Below are 22,889 nucleotides of genomic sequence, written 5' to 3'. Positions count from 1 at the left end.
TCTATTTATATATATTTTTTTTCATTAATTTTATAATAAAAGTCGCCTCTAAAGCACCTGGCTAATATTACAATCTTGTGCAAACAGCTTACTCGTTTCAGCAGAACTACTTTCCATACGCAATAACATCTGCCATCCCGAATAAACAAAGCCCATGCAGAGCTTTGCTTGGAAAATTAGTTTTAAAAAAGACATGAAATTCTCTTTGGTGGTGGCTGCACCTCACTTGCATCATAACCTCAGAATTAGAAAAAAATGCACGACAAGTTGCAATCCTACGACGAAAACAGATATTGTTCTAAAAGGGAATAGTTAAATTTTCTGCATGGAAAAAGTCAGATTTTTTTCCGAGGAAAGCCCACTCCCCATAAAAAAAACTTGTCTCTTAGCTGGAATTTTCTGCTCCGAAAAAAGTCTTACCTAATTAAAAACAAAAAAAAAAAAAAAAAGAATCAGGAGAAATTATTTTTTTCAGGGCCAAAGTTGCATTCCCTACAAACAAAAATAATGATTACAATTGAATTTATATTTTCTAATTAAAGTTGGAATATTATGAGAATAAAGTTACATATTAATTTCTTAAAATGAATTTTCTCACCAATAACTTCCAAATATTACAAGTTTTTCAAATCCCAAAAATTTGACTTTTTCCATAAACAGTCCAACGGTTTTTTTAATTGTTAAATTGATTTCCATTTCTTCTTCTTTTCCGCATGTCCAGAAGAATCCTTCTCTCATGACAAACATCGTTAAGAAAAAGGAAAAAATACAAGGGAACATTCCAGCCATCTTATCTTGATCCCGCACGGTGCGACATTCGTATTTACACAAAGGACATGATAAATAATGACGGCCTATTTGCGTTTGTTCCCTTCAGACTTTAAAGGCGAGGTCTGCCTTTTCGTTCCAAGCGAAAGCTGCTTGTTTGCTTGTGAAGAAGAAATGGAGCACAAACGGAAAGATTACAATGAAGCCCAAGTTATCGCCATGACGACCAAGTCTTTAGAGCTGATGGGGCTTCTTGTGGCCGTCTTCTGTCAGCTCAAACCTGCGGGGTCACAAACAAAATTCAAATGGCCAGATTATTTGGAGTTTTTTTTGTACCCAAGTCATTTTCAATAGTTTTAAAAGATTTTTTCGTCATCAAGAAAGGCATTTTTTTTTAGGTTAAAAGGAAATCATTATTTTTTTTTGGGAGGGCGAAACAGGAAACATTTTTTCTATCATTATTTTTGTAGAAAATGTTAAAAAAAATATTCAACAACATTGAACGAATGTCTGGGCAAGAAGTCATGTAAAAAAGGCAAATACCAGTCTGTAAAAAAAAAAAAAAAAAAAAAGACCAAATAAAAAAATCTTGATTTTCTTTTTTTTTTTTAAAACAACAAAGTCAAGTGACAACTGACCACTGCGTCCATCCCTTGGCGGCGTCCTCGGGGGCCAACTTGACCAGTACCTGACGGATAAAATGTCAGCTTGCTCACATGTTGTGCAACAAAAAAGATGGTGCAGAGTTCTTCCAATTTAAAAAAATATATATTTTTTTTCCCTTGTACCTTTCCGAGCAGCCCCTTGTGTCTGGAGAGCAGCCCGCCGCTGTTCTTGACGGCCACGTCCAAAACTCGCCTGTGGAGCTCCACTAGGGACACGTTGAACTCGAAACTGAGCAAAAAAAATAATAATAACAATCATTCAGTTAACTCTAATTAGTTTTTAAAGCAAGTTTGTTAGTTTTTAATTCATTTTTTTCTTTAGTTGTGATTTTATTTGTGTTAGTATTAAATGACCAAAAGGAGTATTCATTGAGTAGAGTGCAAGTACTGTAAATATTGTGTAATAAATTATAATTCTCAAACAACCTTTTGCACATCTGCACAGTAATACCAAAATAAATACCGTACATTTCAAATGATCCCTAAGCATTCATGGATGATATTAATTGACAAAGACAAAAAGAAGCACATTTTCAGAATAATTATTGTTAGTTTTATGAACGTAGGACAGGGATGGGCAGCGGGCAGAATTTCTTTCTTTACAAACCTAAAATGTATGTTAAAAAACGCTGACAATGTGTTTTCCTAAAAAAAAAAAAAATCAGAGTAAAGAAATGAATACATGTGGTGCCTAAGACATTAACTGTAGTTTTAAAATGTAATCACCACTAGAGGGCAGACATGGCTTAGTTGCGTAGTTTTGTGCCATTCTTGAATGATCATTTTTATTCAAACGAGTAGTGAAAAAAAAATCACAAAGAAATTTAAATTATTTTTTTTTTGTTCTTTAAAAGCATTTTTAATTTTCGATTTTATTGGGTTCACAAAAATATTCATTTTAATTTTTAGTTATTTCGTTAGCCTCTGTTCATGCTACTCACGTCTGATCATAAACGGGGTTGAGCGTTTTCTTGAAGGAATGAGTTTTTCTCCTTCCCGAGCGTCTCTTGTCAGGAAGCAAGTAGAGGCGCACGTACGGGTCCGAGCCGTGGTCGCTGAACGAGATCAAGTTCCTGATGAAGAACAAGAACAAGAACAAGAAAGTTCTTTTCAATGGACCACCGATCAACTGTCATTGCAATCACAGATGACAACAAAAAAATTATTATTTTTTTTTTCCAATTGGTGCGTGTGTGTTACCTGCAGGCGTGGACCACCACCACCAGCTTGTTCCTTTGGGAGCTGTGTCTCACTGTCAGCTGGATCTCCCCCAGCGGGAAGTAGCTTGGTCCAGAACCACTAAAAGGCAAGGCGCACGCTAAAGTTTCATTTAAAAAACACATTTTGAGTGGATTTCAATTAGTAACGATGACTGAAATGTGTTTGTTAAAAACTTTTGAAGCTCTTTTTGACGTAGTTTGGAATTTGATTTGGTGTTGTTGCAAAGCACATTAGGAAGTGAAAAAAACGTTTTGATTGCAATTCATTCCGAGCGTGTTTGAAATATTTTTTGATTTTGAAAGCTCTTTGAAGCTCGTCGCTAGTTTGAAGCTGGCAAATGTGAAAAAAACAGCGTGCTGTACTTCTGCATCTGCAGGAGTCTCTGCTGCAGCTCCTGAGCGGCGTAAGGGTAGGAGATGTCGGAGGCGATGCTCGGCGTGGCCTCCTTGCCCCCGTCCAGGAAGTGCTGCGATCCCAAGATGGCCACGTGCGACGAGCTGCGGCCGCGCTCGGCTAGGCTGCCCCCCTTCAGCGGACTGTGCAGCTGCTCCTCCTCGGCCTCCCGATGGCGTCGCAGGGCGTCCTGGCCCGACACCGAGTGCGAGCGCGGGATGTCGCCGGCCGACTTGAACGTCTCGGGCGGCCCAGGCGGTGGGTTGGCGGAACTGGACTTGAGCCCGGATGAGGCCTGGTTCTGCTCGGTGCCGGAAGATGCGCCTTTGTCCAGACACAACACCTGAAAGTGGACATGACCGGAGTGTTTTTTTATTTCTCTTCCCAAAGGTTTCTATTCATATTTCTTTGTGTAATTTGGTGCGGATCCAGATAAAAGCTACAGACAATTTTTCATCGCAGTTTTTATTTTTTTTTTAAACTCATTTACTGCCATTGACGGCTAAAGACGTCAAAGATCTTTTTTTTTTTTTTTTTTAACTCGGCTGGTAGTGAATGAGTTGACTTCAGTTCGTTTATAAATTATTTTGTTAGTTTTTATGACCTTTAAGTTTTTCCAAAATGCTTCATTTTACTTTGGTTTTAGCATTTTTTTAATATGTGGAGTATACGTCGAGTGCAAGACAAAACAAAAAAGTGTCGCGTAATAAAGTAAACGGCAATTCTCAAAGCAATGTTGGCGCTTTTTCAGTAAGGAATCAAGAACTCTGAAAGTTTTAAATTCACTGGACAAAAAATGAAAACAACGAACATTTTCGTTACGATTATAGTTCGTTTTAGTTAGTTTTATAAATGTAGCAAGTTGAATTATTTTTTTTTCCAAAGCATTTGAATATTTATTTTAATCAGTTAACAAAAATATTTTTCTCCGTTTTAGTTGATTTCCGTTCATTTTAATAACCATGTTTAAATAAATATCTGTTTGGTACCCGCAAAGCCATCTTCATCTTGAGGCTGCAGCTGGGCCCGGAGTTGCGCAGAGGAAACTGCTGGTTGAGCGTCATGTCTTCGGCCTCCAGCAGGCGGCCCAGAGGCAGAAGCAGCGTGCCCAGGGAGCAGTTGTCGTGTTTGGCGTCCTTCACCTAAAACGTAACGACACAGAAAATTGAGGTGCCTTATTGACCTCCTGGTTGGCAGAAAGAAGAACGAAGGCTTTCGTCTACCTCCACCTCCAGGTCTTGCGTTCTGGGATCGTGGATCAGGAAGGAGAAGGCTTCTTCCCACACGGGCTCGTTGGTCTTGTAGCGCGTCTGCCAGAGCGGCAACAACAACGACGTCATTTCAAGTTGATTTCAAAGAGCAGGCGTGCTTTGAGATATTCGTTTTGATCGTTCCGCATCGAAATAGAAGCATTGGCACGAGTTCAGCATTTTCAACATTTCAAGAGGTCACTCGTCTCGGAATTGCATCTGGACATTCACAAACAAAACAAGAGCAAAGTGTCGGAAGACGAACAATTCTCAAACGGTGACATGAGGGTCATTCATGTTCAGAAAGCGGAGAGTGGAAGAAACACTTTTTGCTTCTCAAATTCAATTCTCTTGATGAAGCATATTGCAGTCAGATTATTTTTGTATTTCTGCATAAAAATCAAATGATTAGTATTCGTGGCACTTTGCCCATCTCCACCGTTTTTTCCCTTTCCTAAATAAGCTTTGCGTGTCATGTCAAATGTCATTTTTATTATTATGATTATTTATCATCTCATGGGCCGCTGAAAAATGACAGCGAGACACAAAAGGCCCCTGCGCCGTATTTTGGACACCGCTAGTTAATGCAAAATGATCAAGTGGTACCTTTTCATGTGCAGTTTTTGCGCTTTTCTCACCTTGCTCTCGTGAGACTTGTGCCCCACTCGAAGCTGGACGAACGGACTCGGATCGCTTGTCACTTTCTTCCCGGCCTTGTTGCAGCGAGGACGGAAGAGATTATGAAAAGAAAAAAAAAAAAACAAACACGACACGATAGCAGTTGCGTGCACGCTGCATGCCATTTCAAATACTTTCCTTTCACATTCAAGGACAAAAGATGTTCTCAGCGAGGATGTCAAAGACCGACGGTGAAAAGAAGCCAAAGCAGGAACACACAAAACATCGAGATGACGTTGACATCAGGTTACTTACAACACACGCGTGACACAAATCGCGTTATTCAGCCATATTCAGTGTAGGTGTGTGTTTTCCTGGCGTCGTGTGTGTGTGTGTGTGTGCGCATCAGTGCGCATTTACCTTGAAGGCCTTATCAAGCGAGGCCTTCTTCAGCCCCACCTGGTTGAACTCTAAAGGATTACACTATGGGATGGAGGCCAGAGAGAGAGCCAATACGCACACGCACAAATATACACCCCAGCAGATTATTAGGGAAGAGCATGCAGGGAGGAGGTCACACACACACACACGGAAACAACACGCTTGATTAGTGAACATCCCCAACGAACGCCGTCATTCACCAGTCACAAGGAAAAGCCATGATGAGATTGTAAAGCCGGGCCTTGAGATACAAGTCTAATCGGTTCGGTGATGACGCTCGGCACTCGCAAACGTACTTAAATGAAGTGACTGGAAATGGCCACCGGGGGCAGTATAACACCAATGAAGGAGACGGTCACTACTGCTCAGCAAGCTGCAGTGGACAACGAGGCGCTCTAAAGTGGTCCCTACAAACACGGAAAATCTCCGGATTGACTTTACAGGCTCTTGAAGAGAGTTCGTGACTTGGCCATCACTCTTCCTAAGCAGGCATGCAGGCAGGCGCGAGTCAGCCGCGACGCGACTCACAAATAAGCTGCGGTAGAGCGAGGCCGTGTTCTCGCAGAACACCAAACTGGCGGCACGCCGCTCGGAAAGATGCCCGCTGCCCACGTTGCCCACGTTGCCCTCGAACACGCTCTTGGCACGCGACAGGAAGACGAGCGGGAAAAGGAGGAGAGAGAAAGAAGAAGAGGGGGCTGAAAAGAGGACGATGACGACGTCACCATCGTCCGAGCAGCAGAAACTCAAAGAGGCAACAAAGTGGACCATGTGAAAAGCGCAGTCAGGAAGCTTCCAGAAGATTTAAAAAAAAATTAATTACCATTTTATACAGTTAGAATCTAATAATTACACATGAATATGACTATTATGTCATTAAAATTATTTAATTATTAGGTATTTAAAAATCCCCCTAACATTTTATATTTTATACAGTTTTTTGTGTTTATTGTAAAGAGATATGTCACCTCCCCTTTTGAGGTGTGCGAAGGGTCCCTATTAAAGTGGTGATGAAGATTGAGTTTTATTACACATGACATGTAACAGAAGAGAAGAAGAAAGTTTTCTTTGAAAAAGCAGCAGTAGAAGAATGTCCACCAGATTTTTGGATTGGCTTTTGCGTGTGTGCGCCGACTCACCGGCAAGTTTCGCGCCGAGTCCAAGAAGACGACGAGCAGCGCCGATGAGAGGCCGTCGTTGGCTTTGCCGCGGTCGGCGCGGATGCCGGCCAGAGCCTGAGAAGCGAAAGAGGAAGTGACATCACGACACGACACGAGGCAGGCAGGGGCTGTGCTCGGCTTCCCCGGCTCCTCACCTGGTCCAGCTTGTCGGGCGTGGACAGCAGAGACAACCACTCCAGCTTCAGGTGCAATTTGCCGGAAGCCACGTCGTCGAGACTGAACCACTGCACGCACAAAAACATTGAGCTTATATGTGGCACTCTTGGCAGAGGATAAAGAATAAAACAAAAAGTACACCAAGTAGTGTTTAATCAAGAGCCCCCCCCCCCTCGCTGACCTCATCCACTTTCTGCTCCTTGGCAACTTCGCCCAGGTCGATGGTCACGCTGGAACGACAACAACCCACAATTTTATTTTTGTATTGGTATTTCTTCTCAATTGTTTGTTACATGTGAGTTTCCATTTTTTTTTAATTAAAAAATGGTTTAAAAAAAAATGTGTTTAAAAATAAATAATTCCAATTTGGGTCAAAACGGGATTAGCCTGCTTTTGCGGTTTTTTTTTTGGTCCAAAATGACCCCGTAAATTTTTAGCGTGTGTGTAACATCGCATCGGGCACCTTCCCAACACGTCATCTTTGTCCGTGTCTTCGTCGTACAACTGGACCTCCAGATTTTGCCCCTCAGCTTCCATGACCTCCGCCTGCCACGCACAAACACGCATCCGTCAATCAGGACGATTGAGCGCCTCCTTGTGGTCGGCCGACTGCGCAGATCCTCCTCACCTCGTAGACGGCGTTCCACTTGGGGTTGACCGTCTCGTGGATGACTTTGCTCTGGAAGAGCTGGTTGCCCACCCGGATGACCCCGTACGGGTCCGACTTGCCCTTGATGAGGCCGCCCAGGAATTTGTCCTTGCCCAGAAGGTCCTGGGCCTCTATGAAGTGGATGCGAAGGATGCCCTGATGGCCGCAAGGTTAACGTGAGACCGCAGACTAGTCATGGCTGTGTGTGTGTGTGCGTGTGTGTGTGTGTGTGGGCCTACTTTGGGCACAGGAAAGAGGAGTTGCTCCAGCTGGGCCTCACCCACCAGAGGGATTGTGATGCGGTTGGGCAGCACCAGGAAGCTGGAGATGACGTCCTGCATCACGCCGTCGCATAAGCCGCTGGTGACAAAAAGAAGGAAGAAGCGCACGTAAACCAAACCAGACGATGTGATGTCTGGACAGAGTGTATGTGAATGTTGATTATGCGAAGCTGGAAAAGTGTGGGATTAAATGTGGTACGCTTTTTGAGACCACTTCCATCAATTTAACGCCTCTCAATTAATCAATCTGTCCACGAGGAACGGGTACAAGTGAAAAATGTACAACGTACATTTGACGTATTTTTGTTGTATGAAAATGCTTGACCTAATAAGTGCATACTAATACCGTACATCCGGGTTATTTATTTCACATATTTGTGACAATGAAGTTAACTGAATGCCGGAATGACGCAGTTGTTCATCTGAAATGACACCAAATGGCCACTAGAGGGCGAGATGCTCTTCATAAATACACTTGCGAGAAGAGAAACTCATCTCCTGGTTTCTGTTTCCTGCAATTGTACTGCACGCACTGAATGATCCTTTTCGCTCAGAGTTGACTTGCCCGCGCACGCACGTACGCACACACACACACACACACACACACCCCCACGGGAGACATCTTGTTCACTTATCCTGCAATATTTCTATGGGAGGCGTGTTAACTTGGCAAGATACGCGCATTCCACATGGAAACACGCGCACGCGCACGCACATATACCGTCCAAGTATGAAAGTGAAAAGGGCAGGGCAAGTGCAGTTCACCCGCTTGATCACTAACACACACTCGCATACACACACACAGGAATACACCCCCCCCACACACACACGCACACGCACACGCACACACAGGCACTGAGGCTTTCACAGTGTCTCACAAACCCACACGTGCACTCCCACCGGGCAAGTATAAAAGTGAAAAAGGGCGTGTCGAGGCACTCGACTGCACGCGTACGCCGACGCTCAACGACACAGACCCGTCCAACGAGGACAGCAACATTTCAAAAGGCGCAGAGTCTGGCCAAGCCAGTTTGTGTGTGATGAAAACAAACAGGAAGTGAGCAGGAAGCCCCGCTCACGTCCTCTCAGGCTTTTATTTATTTGAGAGGCCGCAAATTGTCCTTCTCCTTCCGCCGCCGCCGTACACGATGTTGAACGGATAAAAGCTTCCAAGCATCTGACGCATGCTTAAAAAATTCTCAAACATCCGGGGGAAAAAAAGGGTGCGTGTGAGAAGACACTTATACAGAGCGGACTTCTGACTAAGCCTTTTGCAAACACACATTTGTGTGTTACCTCAAAATTCTGCAACGCAACACCAAAAAGACTGCAAGATTTATTTCTTCTCGCAACTACTCACACACATATCACGTCTCTCACACGCGCCGTTTGCATTGTGTGCACCACAAACTCTGCCAAGCGCTAATCGAGCTTAATCGCGCCAATAATCCCGCCACCTACTTGATCCCGGGAATGTCCAGCATGTTGGTCAGGCCCGTCCAGTTGATGTCCACAAGCTGCAAGACAGAACCACAAAAACATTCAATAAGGCATTTTTAGGACTTGTCGTTCACACAATTCTTGAAATAGCGAATAAATACTCATCGGTGCATGGCGTTACAATGTAACTAATGTGTGTGAGCAGGCGAGTGTGCGTATAGTGTTTGTGCATTTGCAACCAGCGAGCGTGTGTCCTTCGAAAGATGACGTCACATGGACATTTAGTGAGTGTGTGTGTGTGTCTTTTAAAAGATGACATCATAAGGGCATTTGGTGTGTGTGTGCGTATGTCTTCAAAGCCGACATCCCAAGGACACTGCGTGTTTAAGTGTGTGCACGTGTGCACAATCGTGTGTGCGCGCACGTGCGTTCTGATGTCACACGCGGTTCTGTGGATGTGTGTGTTTTCAAAGATGAAATTACACGTTTGTTGCGCTCGCGCGCGTGCGCTAAAGCGAGGCAATGAGAGACTGTGAGTCAGCAGCTCAGAGATTCCGCATGTCGGCAAAGCCGGAAAAGATCAGACAAGAAGCTTAACGGCGAGGGTGCCAAAAAAGTGGTACTCCGCACATTCCCCCAAAAATGTCTTGGCAGAGTCAAGTGAGACTAACTTGAATTTTTAATTCATCGGAGAGATAGAGAGAGAGAGAGAGAGAGAGAGAGAGAAAGAGAGAGAGAGAAAGAGAGAGAGAGACTTCCAGTAATCGAAGCTGATAATCAAGTGATCTCAATCAAAATGTTTGCTATGCGAAACCAAAGCGCGCAAACTGCCGTGAAGGAGCAATGCATCATGGGAGGCCAAACGCTACGCACACACACACACACACACACACACATTCCAAACACACAGAAGTGAACGGCAAGCATGTCGTCGATCAGGAAGCTAAAGGCTAACTGAAATAAAGACTGAATACTAAATGCTAAAATGCTAAAAATGAAATGCTAAATACAAACCGCGGAATATGAAAGGCTAAAAATGCCAAAATAAAAACTAAGGCTACTTAGGTAGTAATAAACAAACTTATACCGGGGCAAGGGGGCCAAACGGCGCGAAACAACAGAAGGAGCAGCTAAAAAAATATGGTCAAAAGTGATACTTTCACTGTTATAAGCAAGTTACAAAATGTGTAGTTTTTTTTTGTTTTTTTTTATAGGGCAGGCTAAAATGGATTCATGACATTCCCAAGATAATTTGAGTGGTTTGATTTAAACGCAGGATCACAGAATTTCAAGGCACCACATCAGGCCGGCCTTGCGACGCGCACGCCCGCCGCAGCTCACGACTCCCCGCCTGCTGTTATGCTCAAGCATGTCGGAACACAACCATGAGCTCGCGGCAACTAAAATCATTCAGGGCGGGTAACGGTATCACGGCTGCCAAAAAGAAGAAGAAGACAAAGAAGGACGCAAATACGCTGTGACTTACGGGTTTCTTGAGGAAGAAGACGGAGAGCGCGCCAATGAGAGGCATGTCTCCCAGGAGAGGCTCCATCACCACACGCATCACGCCGTGAAGCTGAAAACAAAAATCACTCATCGTTACGTTGAATGAAATGCTAAATACAAGATCATTAAAAATGATCACAACGATAGCAACTGAAGGCCGAGCAGAAAATGCGAAACAAGAAATGCTCGCCACCCTAAAGGTTGATTCTGATAAAATGCTAAATAATGCATGCTGAATGTTAAATGCTAAAAATGCTCACCGAAAAAATAATCATTCAATTAAAAAACAAAAGAAAATTGATAGCCTACAGTATATAGTAAAAATTAAAGGCAAAATACAAACAAAAAAAAAGTAAAAATAAAGGCTAAATGCAAAGAGCTAAATATGAAATGCTTCAAAAATAAAGGCTAACATCGGGGTTGTAACAAAGGCCAAATACAAACATTAAATGCTCCACGGTACACAACTAAAGGTTTAAATTAACTCATTCACTTCCAGCCAATTGAAAAAAAATATATATTTTTGACGTCTTTAGCCGTCAATGGCAGTCAATGAGTTAAGTAGTCCACCTCAAAAACTAAAAGTGAACCGCTCAACACTAAACATAGAAAACAACTTGAAACATTTGATCCTCATTGCTGAATGGCGAACGTAGAGGATTGTCTTTCCTTTGAAGTGGAATCAATCAGCACGAAGCAAATTGTTGTTGTTGTTGACGTTATCTTGACTGACAACATAATCCTGCCGCCTTGTGCCACGTCTGCTAACATGCACTCATGCGTACCGTCTGTCCATCGGACAGTTTGCGCCTTTCTCAAACTACGCTAACACAACAAAAGGCTAAATATTTTATGCTAAACATTGAACGGCAACCAATCCGAACAAAAAAGCAAGACTACAACACTAAATGCTCTTATCTGTTGGCAGCCATGTTGTTGGAATCAGCACAGCAGGTCAGCTGTACCTTGCACTGCCCGAAAAAAAAAAGAGAAAAAGTCTCCAAAAAAACGGTCACAACGAGAGCAACTAATCGATATGGTCCCACTTGAGCAAACAAAACTTTCCCTGGCGTGCTTGGCAAACGGTGGCAACAGCCCGGCGCGCCGATAGCGAGTCGTTTATCAATAACGAGTCTCGTTATCGGCCTTGAGTCAACACAGCGCAGGTCATAAAGACATTGAAGGCTTCTCGCCGCTGACATTGACTTGACATCATCTCGCACGTTCCGCGACCGCTACCTCGGGCAAAACGAGCTAAACGCTAACCACGCTAGTGCCGTCAACAGAACGTGAAAGGGTGAAAAGTCGAGGTCAGTTGATGTGGTTGCCGTGACGACAGTGTGCTCCGTTACCTGAATGCTCTTGATTCCCGCCCTGCAGTAATACTTCTTGATGTCCACGTCGATCTCCGTGTTGCCTGCAAAACTGCAAACGTGATAAATTGACATCATTGGAGATGTGTTACAAACTTTGCATATGTTGAAGATGTTTGACGGAGATGTTATAATGCTACAGCTGAACTCAACATCTGATGTCAATTCAACATCAAGATCAGATCAATTGAAAGATTTTTGATGTCATCTTGATGTTGAATTGCCGCTGCAAAGTCTGCACGATTAATCCAATTAGAATTTTGACTGCCACGATAAAAGGAACCAGATCATCCGTGATCAGGTAACTTCAGCTGCTTCAGCCAACCACCAGGGGGCGACTGCATGTTGAAAGCTTCATGACGCTGCTTAACTCATTCAATACCATTGACGGATAAATACGTCAAAATCCATTTTTTTTTACTAGGCTGGTCGTGAATGAGTTAAGTGATGTGTCCAGAGATGCAACAAAAAAAAAAAAAAAACCTTAATCCATTCCCAAAAATGAGTTAGTGACAGCAAAAGGTGTCGCACCTGATCTGCATGTCCATGATGACCTGCCGCTTGTCCACGTTCTCCGTGTACACTTTGACCCCGTGCACCCTCAGGGGCTGCAAACAAACAAGTCATGGAGGAAAGACGCCGACTGATTGCGTGCGCGTGCAAGCGCGCTCACCTTGTCGCCCATGTCGATCTTGGAGAAGCAGAAGGAGCTGAGATACGGGCTGGCCCCCTTGACCGCCGGCTCGATGGTCTCCCTGAACAACTTGTCCACAAACTGGCAGATGAACGGCCACATTTGCTTCACCGTCTGCGGGAAAACGGGAGTAACATGCACAATCAGATATTACGGTGACAGGCCATGTTGGGGGGGGGGGGGGGGAGTGGAAGGTGTGTGTGTGTTTTTATGAGTGAGTGAGAGTAAGAGAGCATGTGAGCTTGTTTTTTTTTTTTTAAATGAGTGAGTGAGCGTGTGAGTAAGTGAATGTTTGAGAGAGAAACAGTGAGTGAGTGAGTGTGTACCTTATTGAGCCACTCCACTCGCTCCACATCTGGATAGTGGACCTATGAAGCACATGACAGTGACGCGTTAGTCATCACGCGTCAAAAGACGCGACCTACAAAACTTGACAAGAGAAGTAAGCCACAAATTTGTCGCAAAAACGTCAACACGAAGCGCGAGACGTGAGTGGCGGCCGTTCAACTTTTGCCTTGCACGAAGAAGCAAATTTGCCACTTTTTTTAAAGGCCGCTTTTTTTCTTTGGCTTTTTTGCGGCCCACTTTTGGTTGTTTTTGGGAGTCGTCTGGCATGTAAACAAACATACTCGTCTCAATCTGGACATTCTTTTGAGTTATTTTGGTGACTCGCCTGATGTTTTTTTTGGAGGGGGGGACTCGGGTTGTTGCATTAAAAAAAAAGTAAAAATCACTTGTGTATCTTCCATTGCGGCACAATGAAAAAACATGAATGGCATGGTGATGTTTTCCTGGAAGGTAAAGAAATCGGAAACCGGGATGAGGAGAAGCGCTTCCGTCTATTTTTAACCTTGGAGAGAGACAGTGCGCTAAAACAGAGAGAGAGAGAGAGAGAGAGACATTGCCAGTTTTCGTGTTGACATTGCGCTGTTGTCATGTGATCACGACGCAGCATCGTTGTCGACATCGCCCTCTCGCTGGCCACTTCTCAAGGGACAACCAAAATGTGGGGAACCGCTGCGGTAATAAATAATAAACGTGTTGTGAACGGATGAATGATTATCTCTGGATTGATGGTGTACCCAATGAAGTGGCGACTCTTGTGAGCAGCGAAAAACAATCTTGTTCATGAAATGCTTTATACAGACTAAGAATTTGTTTTTATTAAATTCTTCTGATGTTTTTTTTTCAGTCACACCTACAACAGAAAAAATGTTTTTCGCTCATATACGCTATGAAGGTGTCACCACAAAACGGAATTTTCCTTTTAAATCGTTCAAGGATCTACAAGTTCAAACTGAGGTTTAAAAAAAAAATCTGATCAGTGACTCTCTTGGATTGAAAGCTGCTTTGCCTGCGCTCACTTTGAATGCATTTGAATGTCTCAAGTCAAGGAGACGCCATCGTGCTTTGCCAGTCATCGAACGATATCGGGTGTTGCCTTCGGGGACGCTCGGAAATCACTCGTTTCCGCACAGAACAACCGCGTGACCGTCCTTCGCCATTGAGGTTATCCATTTAGCCTTCACTCGACCCACCGAATGAAATCAGGCAGTTGCATTCAGGGACAATTGGAAATCACAAAACTAGTTCTTTCAAGATGTCCTTCAATGTTAATTTCATCTAACCGTCAATCAAGCATCTACCTGATGATGCTATCAGGGACAGTCTGAAATTACGGCTTTCTCCTCAGAACAAAAGAGGAACTGTCCTTATCACACCTTTCTACACTTAAATGATTAATCACTGATCTTGAGTTGATTCCATCCATCTGCTAATGCATCATGTAGCCATCCAGCCAAATAACTCAGGCGATGCCTTCAAGGACAGTCGGCAACCACAGCTTTCCACACCAAGCAACATAACGACCGCCTTGAAATGTCGAGCACGTCTGCGGCAAAGCTGAGTCGAAGCGGAGCATCGTACACTGGCCTTCGTCATCCGTGTTCCTCCGCATTGCTCTCATTCCTACCCCGCCCGTTGGCACACCAAACGGGCGTCGTGGCCCCGCCCAGGCAAGCGTGTCACACGACACTTGAACGCACCGTCAGCTGACACGGCTTCAAACAACAAAAGATGTCATCGGCACAAATTGAATCATCGCTCGTTCCATATTGTGTCGATTCATTTTTGTTAAATGTGCTCATCGTCAAACAATTTTCTGCTATTTGAATGAATTGATTTGCTCAATCAAATAAAATGTGGTTGTTTTAAAAACAAAACGAGTTGAGGTGAAGACTAAAATTCCACTTCAAGTGGCAATAAACGTCTTTTGTACATACACGTGTTTCCGTTTCTTGTGACGTGTGCGGCATGTCGACAAAGTGGCGATTGACGTCTTTTGGTCCGAGGAAGGACAACAAAGGCTGAAAAATCAGCGCGTGTGAACTTTGAAGCGTCCGTTATCAGAGTCCCCCCTTCTTATCACAGCGACCGCAAACTTTTGTGTCAGCGTGACACCATGCCGGCTGGCCGGACAACTGACCGGCCTTTTTCCACCGGGTGCAAACGCACCTTTGTAAGGAACCGCTGCACCATTATTATTTTTTTTCAGTATTTTAAAAAAAATTGATGTTTTTTTTTTTTGGTTAGTGGGGGTTTGTGTGTCTTCCTCCATTTTTTGGTGGAAAACATTTTTAAATGTTTATCAGCATTTTTGGCCGTCCTTGAATGATTTTTATGCAAGATCGAAATTTTCACTGAAAAAAAAAAAGATTGTATGCGGTTATTTTGTTGTTGGCTTCAAGCACTTTGATGAATAAATTGTACGCCCCCACCTCCCCTCCAAAATTTCAGTGGCCTATCCAGATATAAACTGCTCCGTGACAGAAGTGATAATGGCCTTTGATGACCCTGAGGAGGAAACCTTGCTGGTAGGAGGGAGACGAACGCTGGTGAAGAGCGCGTCGCTGACTTCCCCCCCATGAATGACTCACCCATGACGGCAGCTCAGTGGTGGGCAGAGTCTGCGTGGCGACTTTGTCCTCGTGCTCCAGGAAGGTCAGGGCGCGGTTGATCCTGTAGTCCTTGCCGCCGTGGGCTCGCCTCCAGTAGAACAAGGCGGCCAGTCCGAGCAGCACCCAGCTGAAGCTAAATTCCAAGTAGCCCAGGATGTAGATGGGCAGGATGGCAGCGAAGGTCTTGCCGAATTTCACCCACAGCTCGGTGACGTCCGTCAGGGACGACTGACTCTGCTCCGGCGGCGGCGGGCCGAGCGAGGGGTCGGCGGGGTCGGAGGGGCTCGAGACCGGTCCGTTGGGCATGCTGAGCGATCCGCCTGAGCCTTCCGTCCTGGAGCCAACGCTGTTACTCATTTCCCCTCTACGGTGGCACAAGGTCAGACTTTTACTGCAAGGACAAGCGAGCAGCGGTAACGGTGACATTGTTGTCCAGTCAATTCATCGTTTTGAGACCTCGCTTTCATCAAAATGGTCCAAATTTTGGGAATTTCAGCAATATATATTTTCTGATTTCTCGAGTCCACTTTGAAAGCAGACAGTTTGATTATGTTTGAACTTTTTTTCAAGTACGCCAATTGCAAATAAATGTTACTTTGGAAAAAAATGCTTAACATTTTTGACGATTTGCTGGCGTGTTACGGACCAAACCAGGAACTGAAACGTTAATCAAATTATGTTTGTGGAATTTCTGCATGTCCATTTGAAATAATGTCCAGGAATAAAGCCCCTTTTTATATTTTTAAAGAATGTACACCTATTCTATTAGAGAACAAAGGCATACATTCCAGCACAAAAAGTGTAAAACTGCAAAAATAAGGTACTATTTTTTTAAATTAATTCCCCTAGTTAGACTTTGACTTTAATATCATAATAAAGTATGGAACGTAAGGCATTTTTCTTGGAAAAAAAACCTCCCATCATTATTCTCGTATTACTACTTTTCATTGCAACAAAATACAGCTTTGTCCTTTGGTCGCCTAACAAGAAAACCTTTTTCTCTCTAAAAAAATATGAATATGGAATTGTAACATAAAGACAAAAGAAATATTCACAGGAATTAAGTCATTCTTTTTATCTTAAATGACAGTTTGTTGGGGTGGGGGGGGAGGGTAGTCCCACTTTTTGGGGGTAAAGGCGACTTTTCCATTATAACAGGCAAAAATATGAGATGTATTTTTAAAATTCACTTTTTAAAATTTGACCAACTCCATCCACTCAACTTTGACTTATATCACAATACTGCAAATTGGAATGGTAAAACATTACTCTTGTCAGATAAATGTACACTTTTCACAACTTTTTTTAGGGGGAGTTATGAATTATGAGGGGGGGGTGTCATTGGATAAATGTCACTGAAAAGTTTGAGAAACCTTATTTGAGTTGGCAAAACACCACGATTTTGTGCATTAGTAAAACATTTTTAAAAAAATAATAAACATGGTTTGTTTTTTGGGCGGGGGGCAAAATAATGCAAAACATTTGCCATAGTTGCACTCTGACGTCATCGCCATTCCAAACTCTCCCTAAAAAAAACTTTTTTTCACCTATTACTCGCTCAACAAGCACAGGCGGGGTAATTAAAAATGATCCACAGCGGAACATGTTGAGCCTTTGTTGCATTCGGTTTGCTAACATTTATTTGTCGCTACTATTTCACTTTGTAAAGTGCCGTCAAGTGTTTTCTGGTTGCCACTGATCGCTGGCGGCGATGTTACGTTCTGATCAAATTTCATCCTTCGGTGCTTCTTAAAACCTTTTTCATGTTTGCATGTAGGCCGAACTAAGCAACATCCTTTCGCAAATCGAAAGTGTGGCTCAGGTGTAATCAACAGAATGCTTTTATTGACTAGAAGGCGTACAAACGCTAAATCGGAGAAAATTGTCAACCGAGTCCGTCGTGACGTTCTTCTCAATAAGTGACACGTATTAACGACTGCTTGCGTCGCAGGCAAAGACCACAGCCGAAAAACAACAAAAAATAACTTCTTGCGACCAAAAATAAAATAAAAGAGGAAACACTCACCAAAATCCGCATTCGCTGGTAAACGTCGTCAAATTGAGCAGCGGGGACGCGCGGTGCTCCACATGCCGACCAGCTCGATTCCGACCAAGCTGACTCCACTTCGGCTTCTCAGCTCATCACGGTGTGGACTGTGCAAACTGGCGCCGCAGCTCGGCCTGCCCGCCTCTCCCTCACTCAGCTCACACTGGCAGGAAGCCGTCATCGCCGGGGAGAGGTCGGCCTACGCCCGCGGTTCAGCCGCGGAGCAATGGCGAGCCCTGGTGGCGAGAGGGAGAACCACAACTTCCTTCGTCGAAATGGCTTGTGGCGGAATTTTGTACATAAGAAAAAAATGTTTACTATTAGAAAAACTGCTACATGAACAATCTAAAAAAATTTTTTAATGTAAACGAGGAGAACCAGGAAGCAACAAGCTGCGCTATGCTTTCACTTTGAAATCCACAAAGCGGAAGCAGCAAAAAACAAAAACAAAAACAAAAAAAAACACAAACGTCCACAGACCCAAACAAACATGGCACCCCGTGTATGAAACATACATATTCGAATGTGAACCTTCCCGTGTTTCTCGTTAGTTGAGTCAAGCGTGCGTTTTGCGTCGTTGGCGGATGAAGATGAAGACTTTAGCTGCGTTGCATTCGCAGCTGGCGAGCATCATGGAGGCTCTGACCCGGGCCGCCGTGGCCGAAATGTGGCAGCTGGTGGACGACAGCTACGCCGTCTTCCGGATGGAGATCAGCCGCAGTCGCCAGGAAAACAATGAGCTCCGCAGAAAGCTCGAGCTCATCGAGACCATTGTCGCCCGCGGCGGCGGGGACGGGAGTGCAGCCGCCGTTTTGGGCACCGGAAGCGCGGAGGAAGCCAACGAGGAGCCCGACGACGGTGATTCCAAGATCTCAGAGTTGACAGAGTCACCACCAATTCGACTATTCCCCTTACTACTACATTACTATTATTACTTCGACCTCATCTACTTTTCTTACCTCAACTACCAATTCTGGGGCGCTCTCAGGCATTTTGGGCCCCATGAAAAGAAATCTTACTGTTGCCACCAACGCATTGTAAATTAAATTTAATGTATTTGTACGTTTATTACTGAGTGTCATATTATTTTGTCAGGATTATAATTTTACTAGGGGCCACGGCCCCTGTCCATCATGGGTCCTAGAATCATTTTCCTTATTCCCCTTTTTTTCAGTTCCCCTTGTATACTACCAACTTTAAAACTTGTTCTACTGCGGTTGTCCTAACACTAACACAGCTGTGATTTCCAAACAGAGTGTAAATACTTGAACAATTAAAAAAATGCGAATGTGTCCAAAATCGACTTACTTTTAGGCGACCTATCGATTTTATTGTATTCATTTTGAATATTAGCCGTCATTTAAAAGTGACTTGCGTTTGTTGTTGTGGTCCAGTGCGATTCCCATCATCATGGGTTGTCGACAGTTCGCCGAATGGCTGCAAGGGGCGAAAAAGAGGACCGCGTTTGTCGTCACCGCCAGTGGCGGACGTCACGCCGTCAGCGGCACAGGTTTTACGCTCACATTATAACTCCCATTAAAAAACATTACATGTAGTATGTTTTTTTTTTACCAAAAGTTACCTTGGTTTCCTTCGTTTTAGTATTGATACCCTGCGCCGTACCCCAAATCCGACTTCTTTCTGAAAATGCACGGGTGTGATTTTGATGTCCCAGGACACCTCATTTGCTGACGTTTTGAGAAGCAAAGAGGAAGTGCATCCGGCCAAACAGGAAGTGGCGAGTGACAAGGACGATGCAGATGAGGTCCTTCTGGACGAGGACGGTAAGCGTCAAAGCGGTGCGATCGCTCGTTTGTTGCCACGTGATGTCATCCAGCTGGCCGTCTTCGGACGATTTGTATTTGTGTGACACGTTTGTTGCGGAGGATAAAGGATACATGCCTGTGAGTGATGTCTGCCAACACGTGTTGCTGCAGTTTGTGATCAAATAGCCATTGCTTAAAAGGTTAAAACAAAATTGTTTTGTGTTTAAAACGAGCAAGCAGTGAAGGAATATAGTTGGGTATATGGTGGAGCAACACATGTAGACAGACAATATACAGAACAATACACATGTCGTTTCTCCACTGCAAAGAGCAATTCATATTACTGTGGCGTATTGAGTTAGCGTTAGCATTATAACGTACCTTTGCTAACATTAGCGTCCTCATGTGTTGTTTGAAGAACTTGCGCCCCAGCCGGCCCAGCGTGAAGCCGGTCCCTCCGGAATGGTCGCCTCCACCCTGTTAGCCGATCCTTGGGAACAAAAGATCAACGCGCCGCCTCAAGCTTCCCTCAGCTTTTCGGGCTCCCCGGGTCCCGCCGGAGACACGTCCTCGGACGTGGTCTATGACTTGGCTTCGGAATCCCACGGCGAAATCTCATCGGCGAGGAAACGCTCGGCCTTCATTTTGGAAAATCCCGACCGGTCTGTGAGATTACGTGCCCCCCAACGGGGCGTCGGCGAGCCGGACGTGTGCTCTTCGTGGGCCAATCAGGGCCTGCCCAGCATCTTGGACCGCCCCGCGTCCGACTTGAACGCCACCTTTCCTTTGGCGCCGGGTTTGGTGGGGCCCCAATTGGACAGTGTGGACCGGAGCTGCTTGTGCAGGGACTGGCGTTTCGTCTGCAACTACTGCGGCAAGTGGTTTACGTCGGCGCGTAGCCTGGAGACGCACGTGCGTGTCCACACGGGCGAGCGGCCGTACTGCTGTGGCCAGTGCGGAAAGCGCTTCACGCAATCGGGCCACCTGAAGACGCACCAAAGCGTCCACACAGGCGAGCGACCGTTCGCCTGCCACCGCTGCGCCAAGCGGTTCGCGGGGAAGCAGAACTTGAGAATCCACTTGCAGAAGCACCACCCCGGAGCGCAACAGGAAGGGTGAGGCCGCTCGCTTCCTGTGGCAACTCGCCAAAACAAAAGCGAATTTCAATTCTTAAAGTTGAGATTCACTTTGTTTTCACTTGCTGAAGTTGTGATTCGAATCCAATCGTGCCAGTTGCGATTCTATTTTGCTTCTTTTAGGTTGCAACTCCGTTGTTTTAGGTTACAATTTGATTTCCTTTTCAATCTTTAGATTTATTTTTAATGTCAATTGTTGACCTCATAATTTGATTCAATTCCAATTCTTTCGATTGTGAGTCATTTTTGATTCTTTAGGATGTGCTTCAATTTCCTTTTGATTGTTAAACTCCGATTCAATTTGCATTCGATTCTTTCGGTTGTGATTCTATCTAATTTAAAATTGTTTAGGATGTGATTTCAATTCTTAACATTTTGATTTGATTTCGACTTCCATTTGTGAATTGATTCAGTTTCAATTCTTTAGGTTGCAATTCATTTAAATTTTTCTGGGATTTTTTGGGTTCGGACTTTGATTCTTCAGTTTGTGATTCGATTCAATATTGATTAAAATGCATTGATGTCAATTCAGTAAGAAGTAGAACTACACAAGCAGTTAGAGAAACATTTTGAAAGAATTATTTTCATGTCTATGTCAACATGTCACATTTTTGAGCAATTCAACATTAGAAAATTTTATTGTTATTTTGTGAGAGTTCTGTATGAACACTTTCAAGTGCATGTACAGTTGGAAATTGTGTTGGAAATACAAAATACATTATAAAAAAGAAATCATTACTTGTCTATTTCCTGACTTCCGAATTAACACGCCAAAAGTGTTGAAGGCGCCGCAGAAGCAAACTGGTGTTACATGAACAAAAAACATGCACAAATACCGCTTCATTCTGTCAACACTTGCACTTCATCCTTTAGCTCACAGGTGTCAAACTCAAGGCCCGGGGGCCAGATTTGGCCCACCACATCATTTTATGTGGGCCGCAAAAGCATATCATGCACGACTTCATGTTTCTTGCAAAATTGCTGTCAATTTTAAAAACATTCAAATATCACAAGCATTTTTCTTTGTTACCAATCACACTTTTAAAATGAATTTTGAATTTTAGTCAGCCGTTGATATTGTTGACGAAGCACATTTCGAAGGCAAATCATGCTTGGCGGCCTGGACAGCGAGTGAATCCACCCGCCCAATTCAGAGATGCGTTTGGAGTAAACATGACATCATGTTTAAATGTGAAGCGACGTCATGTTTACATCAAGTGTGACATCGTCACTGAGGTCGCCCGCAAAGGACGGCGGACGCTCACAAAAAATAAAAAATAAATAAAAAATAAACATAAAAAAAAAACGGAAAAAATGTTTTTAATGGACATAGCGAACACGTATTGGTTGGATGAAGTTGGCGAGCCAAACTCACGCTTCCAGTTGGACGCTTCTGGAGAGACAATTTTGGAAGTTACACAATTCTCTTACGTGAATAAATGCGTCCGACGTTAATTGTGGCCCTCGGGTCACAACGTAATTTAAAGAGACACTGGCCCAAAATAATAATCTGGATTCCACACATTCCTGCTTTTGTTTGGTAAAAGTCTCAAATAAATATTATACATATATATATTTATATGAATCAATAATCAGGCCAGAATAGAAATTCACGTTTGTATTAGGCAGAAAAGTTATAAATACACAATTGATACCAACAGCGCTGAAAATCATTTCACGAGAGAATTGCAATGCTTTTGTACGGCCGTCGGTCAAGACGCAAGGCAATACTTGTCGTGAGGGCATAACCTTCTCTCGATTCGTGGTAGTTTGCCGACATCTGTGACAAAGAGTGAGAAAATTCCGGTTGTTCTCTTAAGCAAACTTTTAGTCAGGTGGTGCGTGGGTGCGTTTTGAGATGTGTTGGTGCGCTATGACTGTTCCTCAAGCTTAATAAAGGAATAGTAGACAAAATATGTAACACAAGTGAAAGCAAAAGGCATTCATAAAAAAAAACAAAAAAAAATATATATATAGATACATGAAAAATGGACTTGATTACCGTCACCGGTTTTGGACGGCGTGAGACTCGTCTCGTGTGTCTCGATTCAAAGACAGTTTGTATTAAACATGACATCAGGCCTAAATGAGGAGCGACGTCACATTTACATCAAGCGTGACATCGTCGTTCAAGGCGCCCTCACGGGACGGTGCGTGAGAAACGCCATTAACGCTTGATCAGTGGCAATGTTTTTATGGCCATAGCCGGTGAGCGCTTCTTGCTTGGATCAAGATGGAGAGCGAAGCGAGTTACATTTCCAGTCAGGTTCTTCTGTCCCTGACCGAGAAACACTTCCTGAAGATCACGCCGGCTCAATGGGCGCTGCTGGCGGCGGGCGTCCGCGAC

General features: G+C 44.0%; 2 protein-coding genes across 5 annotated transcripts; one reads left to right on the top strand and one right to left on the bottom strand.

Moving 5' to 3' along the window:
• Positions 1-779: 779 nt before the first annotated feature.
• On the bottom strand, positions 780-18,510 carry esyt2a (extended synaptotagmin-like protein 2a). 4 transcript variants are annotated; one of them, XM_088311698.1, is made up of 26 exons: positions 18,156-18,510; positions 17,620-17,876; positions 15,573-15,984; positions 12,963-13,004; positions 12,616-12,750; positions 12,474-12,550; positions 11,922-11,994; positions 10,550-10,639; positions 9,085-9,140; positions 7,582-7,702; positions 7,322-7,498; positions 7,157-7,239; positions 6,875-6,923; positions 6,672-6,761; positions 6,496-6,591; positions 5,885-5,995; positions 5,336-5,398; positions 4,936-5,010; positions 4,271-4,357; positions 4,037-4,189; positions 3,017-3,390; positions 2,634-2,732; positions 2,375-2,506; positions 1,557-1,662; positions 1,407-1,456; positions 780-1,048 (listed from the first exon to the last, which is right to left on the bottom strand). In XM_088311698.1, the coding sequence occupies exons 3-26, from the start codon at positions 15,948-15,950 to the stop codon at positions 1,003-1,005; spliced, it is 2,763 nt and encodes a 920-aa protein (XP_088167824.1). In that variant the 5' UTR covers positions 15,951-15,984; positions 17,620-17,876; positions 18,156-18,510; the 3' UTR covers positions 780-1,002. The 4 variants fall into 4 exon arrangements, with proteins under 4 accessions (XP_088167824.1, XP_088167823.1, XP_088167826.1 ...); XM_088311697.1 differs by having other exon boundaries at positions 15,573-15,957; positions 18,156-18,508; XM_088311700.1 differs by lacking the exon at positions 5,336-5,398 and having other exon boundaries at positions 15,573-15,957; positions 18,156-18,508.
• LOC148326204 (uncharacterized) lies at positions 17,177-21,277 on the top strand. The gene is made up of 4 exons (XM_088311743.1): positions 17,177-18,498; positions 19,035-19,150; positions 19,316-19,424; positions 19,825-21,277. The coding sequence occupies exons 1-4, from the start codon at positions 18,225-18,227 to the stop codon at positions 20,523-20,525; spliced, it is 1,200 nt and encodes a 399-aa protein (XP_088167869.1). The 5' UTR covers positions 17,177-18,224; the 3' UTR covers positions 20,526-21,277.
• The last annotated feature ends 1,612 nt before the right edge of the window (positions 21,278-22,889 follow it).

The sequence above is a fragment of the Idiotropiscis lumnitzeri genome, chromosome 12, assembly GCF_059441095.1.
Source record: "Idiotropiscis lumnitzeri isolate Australia: NSW breed Sydney's pygmy pipehorse chromosome 12, RoL_Ilum_1.0, whole genome shotgun sequence".
Taxonomy (NCBI): Eukaryota; Metazoa; Chordata; class Actinopteri; order Syngnathiformes; family Syngnathidae; genus Idiotropiscis; species Idiotropiscis lumnitzeri.
This window is presented reverse-complemented; position numbering and strand designations above follow the sequence as displayed.